Raw genomic sequence first — 19,219 nt, 5'->3', positions numbered from 1 at the left:
AGTACTGCAACCCCCCCAGTGCTGCAACCCTTCCACCCGCCCCCAGCTGCAGTACCAGTCCATATGCTCAAAGCTTGAAGTGCGGATTAAACCCATAACTTTCTAATTCAGAGCAAAGAGTGCTACCAACTGACCCAAGTTGACATCAACAAACTAACACAAATTAGGATTTGCTAAAAGTCACAAAAAAAGAGCCAAGACTGCAATCTCCTAAACAACAAAATGAGAAGGATCAACACAGCAAAAAGGCACTGAAAACATATGAATTTCTTAAAGGGATAGTGTCCCTGAACTTTTTTTTAACCTTGTGGACAATTGCACATCCAAATATATGTACATTTAATTTGGTTTGAAAACTCCACACAGGAGGTCCTGTTTGTAGGAGAACTTAGGAGCAGATTGGCAAGTGCCAAAGACTAGGTGAACTGCTACAGTTTAACCAGCTAAAACTGAGCGGTCATTGTCCAATCAGGGCCATCCTCTGTATTAGGTATTAGGCTTGTAGGGTTATCAGGAACCACTTGGAAAGAATCACAATCCCAGTGACAGGCCTTGCCTCCAGGCTCTATTAGTTAGCCAGATTGGCTGGTCAATCATCAACAGTATCCTGGAGGTCTGCAGAACCGCTTGCTGTATCTAATCTGCCAAAGAGGGATGACTTGATTCTAAATTTCCATCAGCAGATGTGTCATCTTGCAGTCACCTCAACCATAAAGAGAGCCACTTACTTCTTCCCTCAAGGAGGTCAGTATAAGTGAGATGGACAGCAGATACAGGAACTCTTCATGGACAGCATGACGAGAAGCACAACACATCATAAATTGTATGAGTGCATTGCCATCATCCTGCTGACCACAGTGTTGACACACATCATATCCCCTAGATTGATGGATCCACCAATTGAAGGTGTAGAACTTCAGCAGATTTTGCTTCCTCTCTGCACCCTAATCATGACAGTCATCAAACCCTGGACATAATGAAAAAAGAATTTGCATTTATGTTGTGCCTTTCATGCCCATGTGTTCTCATACCTGGCCTCCAGGTAGCACCTTTCAGCAGCTGTCATCTCAAATCTCAGTGCTTGCTCACTCACTATACAATGGACATCTGCTTTCAGCAAGGTGGAAAGGCCTATGCAGGGTAACTTGTCAGCTGTCTTAAGGTCTGGACATCCAAGTCTAATGTGGTGCACTTGTCATCAACTGCTTAATCTAGGTCCTTATGTGAGAGGTTCAGGCAAAGAGATGTGCCCGCTGTGAGGCTGAGTCTCCTTCCAGGGTATTGAGTGACAGTTTGGCGTAGGCCACAGCACTCCTACCCTGCAACTGTTTCCCCTTTTTGCCACATAAGCACCTAACAGCTCAGGCCTGAATCACACACATGGGCCATGGGAAGTCCTTCCATTGTACGCCTAGGAGTTTTGAACCATCAAGGAAAACAGTTCAGACAGTCTTATATGTTATAAGCTTAACTTGCGTTGGGATTTTGCTGTCAAGCTTATAATATACATGAATGGTAACTGACAGTACAATTCTTTATTCACTGTGAAACATAAATATATCTCTGGTTGTAGCAGATTGACTCAAATTTGTGATCGAATCAACATAATGCAGTATCTTTCTGAAGTCTCCTTTACAGCTGGTAGATCTGCTCTATGGCCTCAATCAGCTAATGGGTCAGTTTTAATGCCACAATGCCTAAAATATTTTGATAATGAAGACAACCTTCCAAAGGAATACAAATACCAAACCGTAAATACAAAAATCTTTTCATAGTGAAACACACAGGTCAATATCTCCAGTGGTCTACTTACCTTTCTCTGATGCTTTCTTCTCAGCTGCAATTGTTTCTTCAAGTAGAACCTTGTTCATATAAATATACTCCTCCTCTCCAGCTGCAAATTAAAGCACAAGTAATAAATTCTAGTTTTTGTTTCAAATGGGAAATATATATTTTTAAATGTAAATGAAGAATAAATAATATCTAATAACTGCAGTATAAGAACACCAGAAAAGTTGGAAGGACAAAAGACCATTCGACCTATCAGGCTTGCTCATTCCAACTGATTATATACTTATTTCTATTATGGACTCCACCCAATTTACCTAAGGGCATATTTTGCTTTGTACGTAAAGTTAAAGAACCTCTGTAGTCTGATCATCAGTCCTTGTACGTGCAAAGGACAATCTTACAAAGATTTCATAAACAAAGCAATTACCAGTTGTGGTCCATTTCAACATCAAGGTATGGCCATGCCCAAACTGGTAGAACCCTTCACAATGTATTCCTTAGCAATTTCCGAACAGCATGATTTGAAATCTCTGCACCAGTCAACGAACATGACACATAGGCAATGGATTGCCACTAATCATCATACTTTTGTGGCAGCCCTGCCCTGCTTCTGCATGTGATGCATCAGCTGAATTTTTCATTGCTCTCTGAAATCAGTTGGTAGCATTCTTCCCTCTTAGTCAGAAGATTGTGGGTTCAAGCAACACACCAGAACATAAACTAGGCTGATGTGCAGAAAGATCCCAAAGCACTATTTGCAAAAGTTCTCCTGGTCTCCTGACCAACATTCCTCCCTCAGCTAACACTGGTCATTCATCCCAGTGTTGTTTGTGGGATACTGGTGTGCAAATATGGCTTCTACATTTTCCTGCACAACACTCACTGTACATTAAAAGTACTTAATTTATGTGAAGCAATTGAAATGTTTCTGACAGATGTCATAAGCCACTATACAAAATAATCTTTTTTTCTCAATCTGTCTATATCATGGGATACATTTTCCACTCTTGCACTTCCAGCACAGAGCATTACACACTGGAAACTCATATCAGAATATTGATGCTGGTGATAGTGCACCTGCATGTTTTCTTTTCCATTAGGAAAGAATGAATGAAAATTCAAGCAGGCTGCATATGGGCATGCTATCCTCGACATTCTAATATGCGCTTCCAGCATGTGAAGTGCTGCATTGGGAATGTAAAAGCAGAAAATTTACCCCTCTTGTCTCTGAATCAGTTAGTCAACATGATGCATAAGTAATGGGTTGCCACTAACTACACTTTTGTGTAGCACTGCCCTGTCTGTGATCTATTTGCTCTCTGAGGATCAGAGAACTTCAGAACAAGCTCTTTTATGAGTAGCCCCATTCAGTTTTCCCATGTTTCTTAACAGCTGAAGCTTTTGATTTACAATTTACTTCATTTAGTTTCAGTTTCCAGAAATTTGAGGACAGATCTAACTTGTTAAAGTATTTTGTATTAGCAAAGTGTGCAATAATTGCTGCTAAATTCATCTTCAATCACCATTTAAGCCTTTTCCAATTTACAGTCATCCAAAGGCAAGGAGGAGCTTGCAATTTATCCATTTCAATATTTATTTTACTTTATTTTGCAAGGCACATTTTATCAGCTACTTACTGTTATTCTTCCAATCCACTTTCACTTTTTATTCAGTACTTCTGACACCATGGGGAAGATTTCCTCTGTGTGCTATGTGTAAAAAAAAATCTTAAACCTGTGCTTTACTTGACTTGATTCTGAATTTCCATTGCCTGGTGTGCCATCTTGGAGCCACATCAACCCTAAAGAGACCCACTCACTTCTTCCCTCAAGGAGATCAGTATGACTGAGGTGGACAGCAGGTACTGGGAGCTCATCGTGGGCGGCATGATGAGAAGCACAACTTATAAATTATATGAAGGCAATAAGTTTACACACAGCACAGAAGAAATCTTTCACCCATGTATTGTTTGTGTGTTATATTGAGGAACCATGTCTGACACATTGGGGGGAATTTTAACCCCCCTGCCACGACAGGCGGGAGGGAGTCGGGGTTTAAATTGTTAAAAATGTGAAACCCAACCCTAACCCACCACAAATGCACCTACTTCCTGTTTAACAGCGATGGAGTAACCTGCACTGGAGAGGCAGGTCCATCATTATAATCTTTAAATGAGACTGCGTTCCTCAGATTTTGGCAGCCATTTGAATTTTAGGCTGTGGGTTGGGTTTCCACGGGCTCGGGAAACCCGGCAGCTGAAGGGAGGCGAGAACTGCCAGATCCAGTCGATAAGTGCTTTTTCCAGCACTGCTGTGGGCCAGGAACATAGAAACATAGGAACAGGAGTAGGCCATTCAGCCCCTCGTGCCTGCTCCGCCATTTGATAAGATCATGGCTGATCTGTGATCTAACTCCATATACCTGCCTTTGGCCCATATCCCTTAATACCTTTGGTTGCCAAAAAGCTATCTATCTCAGATTTAAATTTAGCAATTGAGCTAGTATCAATTGCCATTTGCGGAAGAGAGTTCCAAACTTCTACAACCCTTTGTGTGTAGAAATGTTTTCTAATCTCACTCCTGAAAGGTCTGCCTCTAATTTTTAGACTGTGCCCCCACTCCTAAAATCCCCAACCAGCAGAAATAGTTTCTCTCTATCCACCCTATCTGTTCCCCTTAATATCTTACAAACTTCGATCAGATCACCCCTTAACCTTTGAAACTCTAGAGAATACAACCCCAATTTGTGTAATCTCTCTCGTAACTTAACCCTTGAAGTCCTGGTATCATTCTAGTAAACCGACGCTGCACTCCCTCCAAGGCCAATATGTCCTTCCGAAAGTGCGGTGCCCAGAACTGCTCACAGTACTCCAGGTGCGGTCTGACCAGGGTTTTGTATAGCTGCAGCATAACTTCTGCCCCCTTGTACTCTAGTCCTCTAGATATAAAGGCCAGCATTCCATTAGCCTTCTTGATTATTTTCTGCACCTGTTCATGACACTTCAATGATCTATGTACCTGAACCCCTAAGTCCCTTTGGACATCCACTGTTTTTAACTTTTTACCATTTAGAAAGTACCCTGTTCTATCCTTTTTTGATCCAAAGTGGATGACCTCACAATTGACTACACTGAATTCCATTTGCCACAGTTTTGCCCATTCACCTAATCTATCAATATCGCTTTGTAATTTTATGTTTTCATCTACACTGCTTACAATGCCACCAATCTTTGTGTCATCGGCAAACTTAGATATGAGACTTTCTATGCCTTCATCTAAGTCGTTCATAAATATTGTGAATAATTGAGGCCCCAAGACAGATCCCTGCGGGACTCCACTAGTCACATCCTGCCAATGCGAGTACCTACCCATTATCCCTACTCTCTGTCGCCTTTCGCTCAGCTAACTTCCTAACCAAGTCCGTACTTTTCCCCCGATTCCATGGGCTTCTATCTTAGCTAACAGTCTCTTATGTGGGACCTTATCAAATGCCTTCTGGAAGTCCATATAAATAACATCCATTGACATTCCCCTGCCCACTACTTTAGTCACCTCTTCAAAAAATTCAATCAGGTTTGTCAGGCACGACCTACCTTTCACAAATACATGCTGGCTCTCTCTGATTAACTGAAAACTCTCGAGGCGTTCAGTCATCCTATCCTTAATTATGGACTCCAGCATTTTCCCCACAACAGATGTTAGGCTAACTGGTCTCTCATTTCCCAGTTTCCGTCTCTCTCCTTTCTTAAAAAGCGGAGTGACATGTGCAATTTTCCAATCTAGACAGACAGTTCCTGAATCTAGAGAACTTTGAAAGATTATTGTTAGGGCATCCACAATGTGCTCACCTACTTCCTTTAAAACCCTGGGATGGAAACCATCTGGTCCTGGGGATTTGTCACTCTTTAGTGCTATTATTTTCTTCATTAATGTTGCTTTACTTATGTTAATTTTATCGAGTTCCTGTCCCCGATTCAATATTAGTTTTCTTGGGATTTTTGGCATGCTATCCTCTTTTTCGACTGTAAATACTGACGCAAAGTAATTGTTCAACATGTCTGCCATTTCCCCATTGTCAATGACAATATCCCCACTTTCAGTTTTTAAGGGGCCAACACTGCTCCTGACCACCCTCTTTTTCCTAATGTAACTATAAAATTTCTTCATATTGGTTTTGATATCCCTTGTGAGTTTCTTTTCATACTCTCTTTTTGTAGCTCTTACTATCTGTTATGTGACCCTTTGTTGATCTTTGTATCTTTCCCATTCGTCAGGATCTGTGCCATTTTTTGCCTTTTTGTATGCCCTTTCCTTATGTCTTATACTGTTCCTTACCTCTTTAGTTGTCCATGGCTGTTTTTTTTGGCAAGTAGAGTTCTTGCCCCTCAGGGGTATAAACTGATTCTGTATCACGTTAAATGTTTCTTTAAACATTTCCCACTGATCATCAGTCGTTATACCCATTAACAGATTTGCCCAGTTTACTGTGGACAGTCTCTGTCTCATCCCATTGAAGTCGGCCTTGCCCAAGTCTAGAATCTTAGCAGCTGATTCACTTTTTTCCCTTTCAAACACTACATTGAACTCGATCATGTTATGATCACTATTGGATAGATGTTCACGCACAGTTAAGCCGTTAACTAAATCTGGTTCATTACTCATTACTAAATTTAGTATGGCTTGCCCCCTTGTTGCCTCAAGAGACCACACCGCACTCTGTGTAGTGCACTATAGTGTAGCCACACAATTGAGCCCTTGAGTGGGGTGCTTCCCCTGGCCACTGAAGCACATCTTCTTTCGTGATCTCTCTCCCATCCTGCGATTCGCTGACCGCCCCTCCCACAATCTTACCTCCCTGCTATATGCCGACTCCCCCCCGAGATCTCTCCCCACTGTGATCTCTTCCCCCCGCCCCACCGCGATGTTACCCTCACTCCCTCCTTGCTGCCGTGCTCCCAGCCCCCACTCACCGACCCCCCAATCTTCTCGATTGCCGGGGACCGTCCCCAGCAGGCTGCAGCTGCGGCCTTGTACGGCAGGCTTTCCCACCTGACAGCTGGCCAGTCTTTCAATCTGGCCGGCTGCCAGGCGGGAAACGGAGTAAAAAAATTTCTAATGAGGTCCTGCTGTTAAATTCACAAATATCAGGTTGCATTTATCTGCTTTTGAAGGTATGATGCCATTTTGGAACTACACTCAGACCCACCAACCTACTTTGAAATAGGATCCTAATATTTGGCAGGGGTTCTCCAGAGATTGTCCTCTCTCCCACACTGTTCTATTCAGCTGCAAAATGATTACTTTAACCTTAAAAGTTAACTGATGAAAAGATCTCCATTTTCTTTTTCCAGAGACTAATGCAAGCTGACTGCACAACGATAGACCACTGGTCCCATATTGCTTTAAAATCTAATTGGTTTCAAACTAGTAACAATATTATAAACAAAAAGGATCTCAATTAACCTACTGAATCAGACAACAAAAAGGCAATGCTACACTAAGAAATATGCACTAAGCGTTCATTGATTTATTGTTAAAAGAATTTGGGGTGGACTTGATGCACATACTGAGTGAGGATTTGGTCTGACCTTTGAAGGTCGATGAGTTGCAGTATGGAGAATGACATTATCGTGTTGAACTTTGTGTGAAGTAATGTTTGAGTTATAATGACCGAGCGATATAGAAAAACCAAGCAACATTACTGACGCATGTTTTATGCTGTATCTGTTCACTGCCATCCCTGCAAATATTCCATCTTTCCCAACATAATTATCCTTTACCTTGTTGGGGCAACTTACTTAACAGCTTTGAGAAGTAAAACAATGTAACTCACCAACTTGTAAGTAACATCAGCAGGTTTCTCCCCACAGTTCTAATTCTTCCTGGTTTCTTTCATTAAGGTTTTATTGCTACAACTGATCTTTTGTGCCTTGTTGGAGCTCTTCCCGATCCCACTGACTAGCTCGTTGATTATATCAAAGGTGCACTTAATTTCTTTTTAAAATTCTATTCCCCTGTTTAAATTAATAAGATTTGATTTGTTAAGTTAACCAAGTTCAATTCAAGAAATCCCTCCCCATCATGCTGTGAGTAAATTTAAAGCATTTTCCAGCCCCAGTGTAGATACAGGGTATGTTTATTTCATATCAGTGTTAAACTAAGACATATCAAAGATTGGCTGCTCATCCCTAGCTCATAATTATATAAGTCAGAGCATTATTTGTTTACATCTGATATGCATGTCAACAGAATTGATGTCTTACAAAGTGTCCTTAGTCTGAAGAGCAATAAAGGACTGCAAAAATCACACGGCAGCAACACTGGGCATTAAAAGGTTTATGTGGTTTGGATATGATACAGGTGGGAATACATGCATTGTTATAACTGGTGATGCGCTGGCAAGCAGTAAGGAAGGCGCTTCATGATGGACAGAGGACATTGAAAAGGATTTGTCCACATGCTGATATGATAGGTAGTTAACTGCCAAGAAGAAAGGAGGTGTTTGGAGATATGTGTGATCATACACTCTATCATAACTCAAAGACACAGTCAGACAGAGCAAAATGTGTGGAACTTGTCTTTCTTGGTATTGTTCAAGTTTAGTCTTAGTTAAATATCTATTTTACATAATAATATTTTCCTTAAAAAAAAATTTCTGGCTATCCCTTCAACTGCATTTATCTTTACTGTTAATTTAGATGTGCTTGATTAGCAACACAGTATTAGAGCAGGACTCTTTTCCTCATTACTAAACGAGGTGATATGTGATATCAAATCTGGTGTAGAGCAAAATACCAGGTGAACTAGACCATTACGGAAAGTGGCACCAATTGACTGCATGCTTGACATCTGATAGAAGTTTCTGAAACTTTGGACTCAGTCACCAATTGTCTCCATCTCTAAACAGGACAGTAATGAAAGATGGGAGAATCTTATTTTCCACATTAGCAACATAATACTGGAATTCTGCATTCATCTGAATCCACATAAAATAGTAGATGACATAAAAATAATCTGATTTTCAACTAATATTGCAGAGCACTTTCCCATATCCCATCCGAAACATTAACCTATCTTTCTTTTTCAAATGTTGACTGACCTGCTGTGCATTTCCAGCATTTTCTATTTTTATTTCCTTTGCAATCCATAGCTGAAGAGTTCACCTGAATGCAAGAGAAGGAGCTGTACCAGATATTTATCAACCTCAAAAAGATATTCTTAGGGAGTTTCACAAGAGCCAATTTGGTGATTCGTGACCACTTCAATATCCAGCATGTATAAAATCCTGTAACGAAGCACCAATTACACAGATAGGAGGATCTTTGACAGCTGTTGCACAAGCAAGGGACAATAGGCCATAATTTGCTGTCAAACTAACTGTGAGGCTAATGGCGCTCGCCGTTATTTATGGGAAATGGTACAGCAACTTCCGGCGAGGGCAGATGCTCAATTAAACGCAGAAATCCAAAAGTTGCTGTCCAAGACGCGTCGTCCGCTGTTGGCTTTGCGAAGACAGCATTTTGCCGTCTGCCTCACCCTTGAAATGCATCGAACGGCATGAAGTTGCAGTATTTACACAGTAGGTGCAAACTAAACTCACCCCAGAAAGTTAAGTCCTGTCCATTTCAGTATAAGCACCCTTTTAACGATGTGATAAGTGTTAATTACTGCCAGTAATCTCTCTGGTATTGAAAATTAGCTATTACGTGTGTGGAGTCTCATTCCTTCAGATTTTAATTGTTGTTGGAGATTTTAAAAATGTAAACTTTTAAATTAAATTTTTAAAAAACTTTTCCTTTCTGTCTCTTTTTTCTCTTTCTCTTTATCCAATCTTTCTTTCCCTCTCTTTATTTCTCTTTCTGTACCTGATGTGACATTGAATTCATTCATTCTAACTTACACTTCCTTCTCAGTCTTTGCACTGTTAATTTCACTGATTGGTTAAGGAGATACACAGTTGCTTGCCCTGTCCACTCAGATCCCAGATGCCCTGTTTCCCTTGCAGTGATGTTATCACCTCACACATTCAGCAACTTGCCATGCAAAAATTTTTAAAACCTAAATGTACAAGGGCAAGTCTAACTAATAGCAAGTGCTGTTAGATACCCTGCCACAGCCCCTATGGCCCATTGACCTTTTGGCTAAGGGATGAACTCATTCTTGCAATGTTCTCCTCTTGATTCATGCAGGGATAAAGGCATTGCCAACCCTCCTGTACCTCGCCCAAGAAGCCTTTCTTCATGTGGAGTTCAGAGAGTGTCAGCAGGATATTCAACTGTCGAGGTCATCACAGCCTGCTCTCAAACCTCTGCCCACATCTGTGCACTTTCCAACAGAGACCATTAGATGGTTAGGAACAGGAATGCTGGCTGATTTTGCTCTTCCTAGCCTGGGGGTGCGGAGTTCAATTGTAGCATCTTACCCTGCCATCCCGACTACAGTCAGCTAACACAGCACAGCCTAGGAATCTAACCTGAATCTTCTGGTCTGAATGACTTTGTGATATGTCACTCAGTGCCTTTACCCATCAGGTAGCTGTGGATTAAGGTGTTCTGAAATTTAGTGCCACCTAATTTCCTATAACAAAATTATTCAAACCAGAGCTATACTGACCTGAAGAACTGATGATGTTGTGAAGTAGATCTGATAAGACACATTTTTTCGCTAATGCGGTGAGACTGAGGTTTTCATTATCAAGTAACTTCAAAAATGTCTCAAGTTCTGCAAGCAGCTGATCCAGTGCTGTAAGAAAGAAGTAAAAAGTAAGGTCAAAATAACCTACTTCAGGCAAAGTTGCTACAATTAAGAAATGGAAGTTCTACAACATTCATATTCATAGAATCATAGAAAATTTACGGAACAGAAGGAGGCCATTCAGCCCATCATGTCCACACCGGCTGAGAAACGAGCCACCCAGCCTAATCCCACTTTCCCGCATTTTGTCCGTAGCCCTGCAGGTCACGGCTCTTCAGGTGCACATCCAGATATTTTTTAAATGAGTTGAGGGTTTCTGCCTTGACCACCCTCTCAGGCAGTGAGTTCCAGACCCCCACCACCCTCTGGGTGAAATTTTTTTTCCTCATTTCCGCTCTAATCCTTCTACCAATCACTTTAGATCTATGCCCCTGGTTATTGACCCCTCCGCCAGGGGAAATAGGTCCTTCCTATCCACTCTATTTAGGCCCCTCATAATGTTGTACAACTCAATTAAAAGTTCTATCACTAAATGTGTTGTATTGAAGCAGCCAGCCATTTAATTGAATTGTCAGTAATACTGTGACAAGTAAGGTTACCCTGTGTATGTCTGCATTATATACAACATCCTGTATGTATGACAACTTCTAATCTAAAAAATGATCTACTTAGACATGTTGTGCATTCCCCCTATGTTGGTGCTAGCTTAGTGCATTTGGTAACATTCTCATCTCTGAGCCAGGAGATTGTTGGTTCAAGCCCCACACCAGGTCTTCAGCACCATAATCTAAACCTTGTGGTTCAGGTGGGTGTTAAAGATCCCTCGACATTGTTTAAAGAGGAGGGATTTCTCCTGCTATCCTACCTCATCACTGATTACGGATTCATTGGTCATTCATCTCTTCTGTGTTTGTGGGATCTTGCTGCACGCAAAATGGGGATCACATCTGCCTTCATAATAAAAATTACTGCACTTGTGAATTGAAATTAATTGTATCCTGAAACATACTGTGGCACTGAGGTGAAATACTGGCAAACACCATGATTCCTAACAGTGCCTCGTGTGTGTGGGGACATTTCCATTGTCTTGACCTGGCTATGTTGTAAGGTCTTCTCCTTCTTGAAAGGGAAAATGAAAGGGTTACAAGCCTATATTGGGGAAGTTTGTTTTGGGGGAGTGCTTTTTTGAACACTCACTAAGCATTTGTTTTGTATCAAACATCCAAATGTTTATTTATGATGCTCATAATGTATTTGCATTCAGATATTCATGTGTAACAGCACCAGTCTTGACTGTGGAAAAATAGGTACAATTCTTATGGGGACCTATGACATTACTCAGTTAGTGACTAGTACTGTATATAAAATAGCAACTGGACCTTTCCAAATGTGATTGCTGGCTGTAGTTAAGAGTTAATGGAAAAAAATAAATAAAAATGTCATTTGAATGAACTGATCTTTTTTTCCAAACATTTAAATCCTACTTCCCAGTGCATTTGGTCAGTATTATTTTTCACCCTTTTTTATAATTCTCAATCCTTCCATTGAGTCATGTTAGCCTCTGTGCATTTGACCTCTTCAACTAATATTGCCTTTCCATGTTCAACTGACACATGTCATGCATGGGAATGAGTGATGGACAGATTAATTTGACATTTATTTTATCATGTTCATTATCTATGAGGTGCCCCATCAAAAACTGAAAGAAATCATCAATTAGGAGCAAGTATTTTCATCACCGCGTAACCAAGCCAATTTCTGCTGAATAAAGAACTCTATCCAACGTACACTCCAGATGATGTTACTTGCACCTTAAGGGAGTCATTTTATGTTTTTGTGTTGGCACTAAATGTGTTATTACACCCACTGTAGGCACAAAATCAATTTTTTTTGTTGGCTTCAAAATCTTGGCATTTTCTAAATGCTTTAGTGTTGGTACAAGAAACTTGCATTCAGCCACTTTGAATAAAAAATGTGGGTTAGATTAAAGTTTTTAAAATATTTTTTATAGCCATCTGCAAATGTCTTACTGTGATGGTTACAGAACAATGCACCAATTATATTTTTCTAATTTTTAGAAGCAAAATTGAAATAAAAGAACTGTCCCCAATGGAACAAGAGTCTGTTAACACATTCTCATCATTTCTTGTAATAATCAATTTTGAAAAGATAAGGGAGCAATGGTGCTTGATTAATTAATGTTGTGTGAACCTTCTCCACCAAAGTACAGATGGGAAAATTGTGGCTCGGGCATTACGATGTGCCAGAAATCACATCATACAGTAATTTATGTATTAAAAAGCCAGCTCTTGGACAAACAGATAGGAGTCAATTACTTTAATGCAGATGGTTCCTTTTACTTACAGATACAGATGAAATCTTATCCTCAAGATAAATCAAGTCACCTAAATGTCATCCCATCCACCATTTCAGTACTACCAAAATAGCATAGTTATGAAGCTGTATAGTACCCTATTTATCCCTCAACCAACATCACTAAAACAGAATATCTGGTCATTACTTCATTGCTGTTTGTGGGAGCTTGCTGTGTGCAAATTAGCTGCTTTGGTGCCTACATTACCACAGTGACTACACTTCAAAAGTACTTCACTGACTGTAAAGCGCTTTGGGATGTCCTGAGGTTATGAAAGGTATTATAGAAATGCAAGTCTTTCTTTCAAATATACGAAGAAAATTAGACAAGAATTTAGATGGTAATCATTTTGGTACCCATTCATAGTTTTATGATACACCTTATAAGAACATAAGAACATAAGAAATTGGAGCAGGAGTAGGCCAATCGGCCCCTCGAGCCTGCTCCGCCATTCAATAAGATCATGGCTGATCTGATCCCAACCACAAATCTAAAGAACACAAGAAGTCGGAGCAGGACCCGGCCACATAGCCCCTGGGCCCTCTCCGCCACCCACAGGGCATTGACCGATCCGAACTCAGCTTCATGTCCAATTTCCTGCCCGCTCCCCATAACCCCTAATTCCCTTTACTTCTAGGAAACTGTCTATACAGTTATAGTTCTGTGATCACGTAGAATGTCTGCTACCTTACTTAGTTTATTTTATTCCTTAATCTTGATTATTTTTCTCTTTAACCCAGTGAGCTGAGACCAATTGTAATGTTTCTTCACCATCCTTTTTAAGATCAGTTTACTTGCAACAGTCAGGAATAGGATTTGGAATCCTCCTGGTCTGTATGGCTCAATGCTACATTGGACAATGCCACTGAGTTATCAAAGGAGCTTGGACACAAATTTAATAGCAATTTTTCATTTCTAATAGTCCCAGATTCAAAGTAGGAATATTACAACTATTATCAGCCTGAACAATAGTAACATACACACTGATGGACAAGTGAAGTGAGTAATCATCCTTCATTTCATGCTTCACTAATAATCCAATAATGTAAAATTACACACTAGACAATGTGCATTGTTGCAGATCTCTCCCTTTCTTCCCTAGAGGATGCTGACTCTTTGTAGTTAGTTGACTTTTGTTACTCTAGACCAAGCCACCCATCTACATTCCTGGCCTTGGATGTTGCATGCTATAAAGAGACCCAAATGAGGAAGAAAACAAAACCTTAAAAAGAGGGAGACCTCCTTCAAAAAGTACATCTAATCTTTCATACTCTCCTTCAAATGAACATTAGAAATCTGGTCAAATGGTTAAAGAGGCTGCAGTGTTACTTTTCTAAATGCTTTTCCTAGCAAGGGAAAGTTTTTTTAAAAAACAATTACATGAAAATAATTGGGCAATTGACTAGAACATGCACTAAAGCCTCCCTGATGTCATGCCACAAATTTAAGACAAAACATTAAAGAGGAGATATAGCATTATTCAAACTTTCTAGTGTAGCAAATGACGTTTAAGTTATACAATTTAGCTCCAGTAACATTTATGTGGCAGGATACAACTGCAATATTAGCAGTTTCAGAACCAACAGTCCCAAATAAATGCAAAATCTCCTTAAAATGTTCGTTTACTGCACTGAATGCCTTGTTAAAAATCTTGAAGTGTATAGTGCAGGTTTCCTCCTGTTGTTTAAAGGCAATAGCACTAAAGGCCGGGGCTAAAAGCTGACAGAAATCAGGGATAAGCTGAAACTTCCAGTGCATTCCATTTTTCCACTTTATTTCTTGTTTTCTGTCCTGCCAAAAAAGGGAGTGAAATTGGTCACATTATTTTTGAATAACCTGCTATTGTTCTGACCTGTCCATATCTTGTTAATGAACTCTAATATGCAGCGTTTTTTGACTGGAGGAAACAAAAGCAACCAGGGAGGAACTAAAGGCCGGGGGGGGGGGGAGGGGGGGGGAGGCGGTGACGAGGTTATCAGGGAGGTGTGAGGAGAATGTTGGAGTTAGAAGTTGTAATACAATTTTTATTTTACTTATTTCGAACTGAGCTTTAAGAACTAGAGCTGACCTGGGTTGTTTATAAAATTATTATAAATATATATTAGTTTTCAATAGAAAATACATAAATGGACAATGCAGACACTTTTTAAAACTTAATTGCAGTTTACTCTTTGTTTCTGATTTTTAAATTCAATGGTTGATTACACATATGAATTAAATAATCTGATTGTGGGGATACATTTTCAGACACTCAGCTACAGGCATGGATTTTACAACCAATAAAATTGGTAGCCTGTTGACCTCTGCCTGATTCTGTGATCTGTGCTCCGGTCGAGCGAGACTCTGCATCAGGAGCAGATCCTCTGAATATTTACCGTATAACGATATGATTCTATGAATCAGTCTTTCAAATCAGGGAAATGGCCATGTCAGCAAATTGGGATATACAATGCACTGCTTAATTTCCTACAATTTCTCATTTGCTGCAGCTGAATTTACATTCTTGGTTGTTTTCTAAATAGTTAAGGGGCTGTTAACTCATTTGTGAGGCATGAAATGAGCCCTATTGCAGGTGAACTTTCAGTGGCCAGGGTTTGGCTGGCAAAAGTAATGAAATCCTGTAGAACAAACAAGCCCAGTGGAAAATGGATGTAATTATCACTTCTACTTGTCACCGTTAAATAAATAAAACACGAGATTAACACCCCAATTTCTAAAAGCAAAATGCACCCTTTATGGTAAGAAAGTTGATTGTTATCAATTTGGCTATATCCCAAATCCATGCTGAATTAAGTGTACATGAGGTACAAGAAACAGACATGTTTAACCCTCCAAAATATGTATCAGCTCAGCAAAAGTGCCAGACCAGCCAATGAGAGTGCTTGATATTCTACATGTAACAAGGTGGCTTTTGAGCGTTGGTCAATTCTAAATTCTGTTCGTTGTAATGGATTATTGTATTTGGCTGCAGTGAAGGCTATTGTTGAGCCGCGGAGACCATGCTGCAGATGACCAGCCACACTTGAAGGCTAAATTGGCTGCAAACATGCACCTTGTGTCGAGGTCCACTTTGCAGCCGGGCTCCAATTGTGGTTTAGTGGACTGTGTCTATTTTTCAAGGTGGGTTAGTACTTCGATGTTCATTTCCTTTGCAGTCTAGTGGAGGCATCTGTGTCCAATTCATTCGCGGTCTAACATGTGTGGTGTACACCTCCAATCCCCGTGAGAGTTTAGTGGTGGGTATGAATCAAAGCCCTGGAGGTGCTCCCAGTTCCAGCCATTTCTAATTCAAATTTAAAATTTTGGATCCTCCAGATCTAAATGCTTATCCTTGGGGTATACCCTTGATTAAGCTTCTAAAGGGTGTGACTACACAGCAGAAATTTTAGGTTACTTTGCAGTACAAAATTACAGGTCAGTTAGAGGTCAAGCAACTTTACTGAAAGCTTTCATCAGCTCAAAAGAAAGTTGGACTGCAGTTGTAACTGTGAGCGCAGAACTACAGTACATATCATATTGGCTCCTGACAAGCCTATTTCAGCAATCACATGGAAATCTTTAACTGGGCTTGAAAGACTTGATGCCAGAGAGTTACATACATAAACATTAATCTTTGAACAAAGGTCAATTCTTCTCAGACTGGAGACAGAATTCTTATGAAGTTACTTTCGTTACCATACTCCGTGACCTCTCACTGTCTTGTAATTGCTAGTCAACGACATTTTGTAACATGAAATGAACAAATAACTGACATACTTGCAAGTTTTTAAACCAAAAATTTAAACCACCAAATAAATGGTATTTGTTTTTAATTTGGTGTTAGTAGCTTGGACTAAAATACTTGGAAATTAATTTGAGCAAGTCAAAGCAAAATTGAATGTCTGGTACCAGTAAAAGTATATGAACCAGTTCAGGACGATTCCCCGTCCTGGCGTGAAGCTTCACATGGAAGCCGTGCATGTCAGGATTTTGGATGTGGAGGTCAGTGGGCCCTGAAGGGTTTTCTGGCCATTGAAATTAACAGACGAAAAATCCTGCTGGTTCCGCTGACCTCCCTGCCAGAATTCCTGATGTGCAATCTGGGCGGGCGAATTATTACAATTTACCCTTAAAAATACATTCTCTATTTCGCTCTTTAAAGCAAATGAATGATACTGGGGGGGAAGACAGTCATTTTCCACTTTGTGCCTAGATGGAAAACTGGCAGTAGCACCTTGGTCGTACGTTACTCCTTTAAGGAAAATCGGGCGGGGTATATAATGAGCGGTCAGTCCACAACCTCCAGTTTTCCGCCTGTGCCTGGAGTGAAAATTACTTCCCCCACCCGGCCTCAGGAGTCTGAAATTATTGTTCAATCCTTGATCTGTTGCATTTCCCACTTTATTTCATAGTTTAATTCATATGCATTTTGTGCTGAAAGGAAAGGTTTATTTTTTTTTCTTGTGTTCTTCATGGTTAGGGATGGCAATACTGGGGAATTTGTCAAATAAAACTGGAGAGTTTACCTATTGCAATGGTCAAAATAAAACAAGATTAATGTCCAGGCACTTTAACACCGAACAAATCCTTAGTGTTTCACTCACCAATTCTTGTTCATTATACAGCAGTTACACCCAGTGACTGATGAGGGTAATAAAACTAATGGAATAAAGCTTGTTACAAAAAAGATTTACGAGTGTCTCTTGTACTGATTCTTTCATTATATTGGCGAACATTATTTCAAGTCTAAAATGCAAGCCATGTTCCATGTCAGACGTCTACCAGTGTCAGCATCAAGCCCTCCCACATGAGTTTCCAGGCACTCCCAACTACATACTTCAATCCCAAACTCAGGACAGAACTCCTACCACACCAGCATGGCACTTTTGTCCATTTCCTATGACAACTGTCCTTAGGCCTGCGTAACAATTCCAATTAGTGCCAAATTAGGGTCAGTTTTGTACAGTTAGCCCATGGAAATGGATCGAGACTCCCCAAACTAATTTCACATAGTATCCTTACAGCCAGCTGACAAAGCAGACTTTCAACCCATCAGTCTAGGCTGGATTTGAATGCAGATCCCAGCAGTGAAAGGTCAGTATCTAACTCAGTGCAGTGCCAAGTCCCCAAAAAGATTTAATTCTACAGGAACAATGCAAAGATTACTAATACCAGCAGATCTCCTTTTATTTATCAGAGTGAATTTGGATCCTCAAAACAGAGCGCTGGAAAAAATGAGTAGCCGTCTGGAAAATGAGTGTTAGTTGTTATCCGCTCGTCATTCAAAGTTCATTTGCATATGATTAGTTTTCTATTAGTATTCTTGCAGTTTTCCTGTCCATGTGCAATGTGGATTTTAAATAGATGAATGCTTCTTCATTCAATGAGTGAGAGAAGGAGGGGAACTACAAATATGTACATCAAATTTCTGTAACAATAAAAGAATTATTGGAAGCATGTCTGACATTAGACAGTACTTCACTAATGGTAATATTTGACAAATAAAAGTGGAGTTTAATTACTGAGTCAAAATTTAACAACACGAATTTCCAGGCGAACTGAACAAATCCTCAGTGTTACAGATGCAAGTTCACTTGCCAACTCTTGTTGGTTATACAGCAGTTACACCCAGTGACAGATGAGGGTAATACAATATTCTTTAAAGAGATGGAATAAAGCTTTTGTTTTTGAAAAAGGTTTATGAGCATCTCCTGTATTAATTATTTCGTCTTATTGGTGAACATTATTTCAAGTCTAAAATGCAAATTAGCAATAATTGCTAAGGCAAAGGGGCTTTTTATTCCCTGCCAGATAACATCCACAGAAAAGGCATTGAACAATGAGTTTATTATGAAGCTTAATGCCCAAAATTACAGTGATTACAAGCACATTGCTGGGCATCCACTGGAAACAGCTGTAATAAAATTACAATCTTGAATATATATCTTTATACCCCCGAGATTCTAATTATTTTAAAGAACTTTGGTGCTTCATCAGCAAGCTGAGCAGTGCAATTTTTTTAAAAAACTAAAGCAGTATTTTCCAATACTTGGAAAAATAATACTTGTTTCTTTGAAACAATTCAAACGTTTTTTGTAGTTTCCAATGCAGTTAAGGGAAAGTTCAGATTTCTTGGGTGCGCAAGGCTAACCCATGAATGGAAGTAGTGTTCGTAGAACTATCGAAGCAGCCTACTCAGATCTGGCCATGGCCACAGTTAAGTCCTCTTTCTCTTGCTACTAAGACACATCTTTTGTTCACTTGCCCTCTCAAGACCCTGAAAATTCCTAAATTTTCTACAAACAGTAGAGAAAAGAGGATTTGAACTGCCCTTTACATCGCTGAAGTTAATTTCTTTAATATGCAATTTTATCCAATCCCT

At 39.9% G+C, this 19,219-nt stretch overlaps 1 protein-coding gene across 1 annotated transcript in view; it reads right to left on the bottom strand.

Moving 5' to 3' along the window:
• afap1l2 (actin filament associated protein 1-like 2) overlaps positions 1-19,219 on the bottom strand; it is a 163,723-nt gene that overhangs the window by 71,423 nt on the left and 73,081 nt on the right. Inside the window, exons 2-3 of the mRNA XM_068002171.1 lie at positions 10,404-10,532; positions 1,814-1,894 (exon numbers count right to left, since the gene is read on the bottom strand). Coding sequence (XP_067858272.1) covers positions 1,814-1,894; positions 10,404-10,532 — 210 coding nt within the window. The remainder of the gene's footprint in view (positions 1-1,813; positions 1,895-10,403; positions 10,533-19,219) is intronic.

The sequence above is a fragment of the Heptranchias perlo genome, chromosome 21, assembly GCF_035084215.1.
Source record: "Heptranchias perlo isolate sHepPer1 chromosome 21, sHepPer1.hap1, whole genome shotgun sequence".
NCBI lineage: Eukaryota > Metazoa > Chordata > Chondrichthyes > Hexanchiformes > Hexanchidae > Heptranchias > Heptranchias perlo.
The sequence above is the reverse complement of the archived record's forward strand: the minus strand, read 5'-3'. Positions and strand labels throughout refer to the sequence as shown.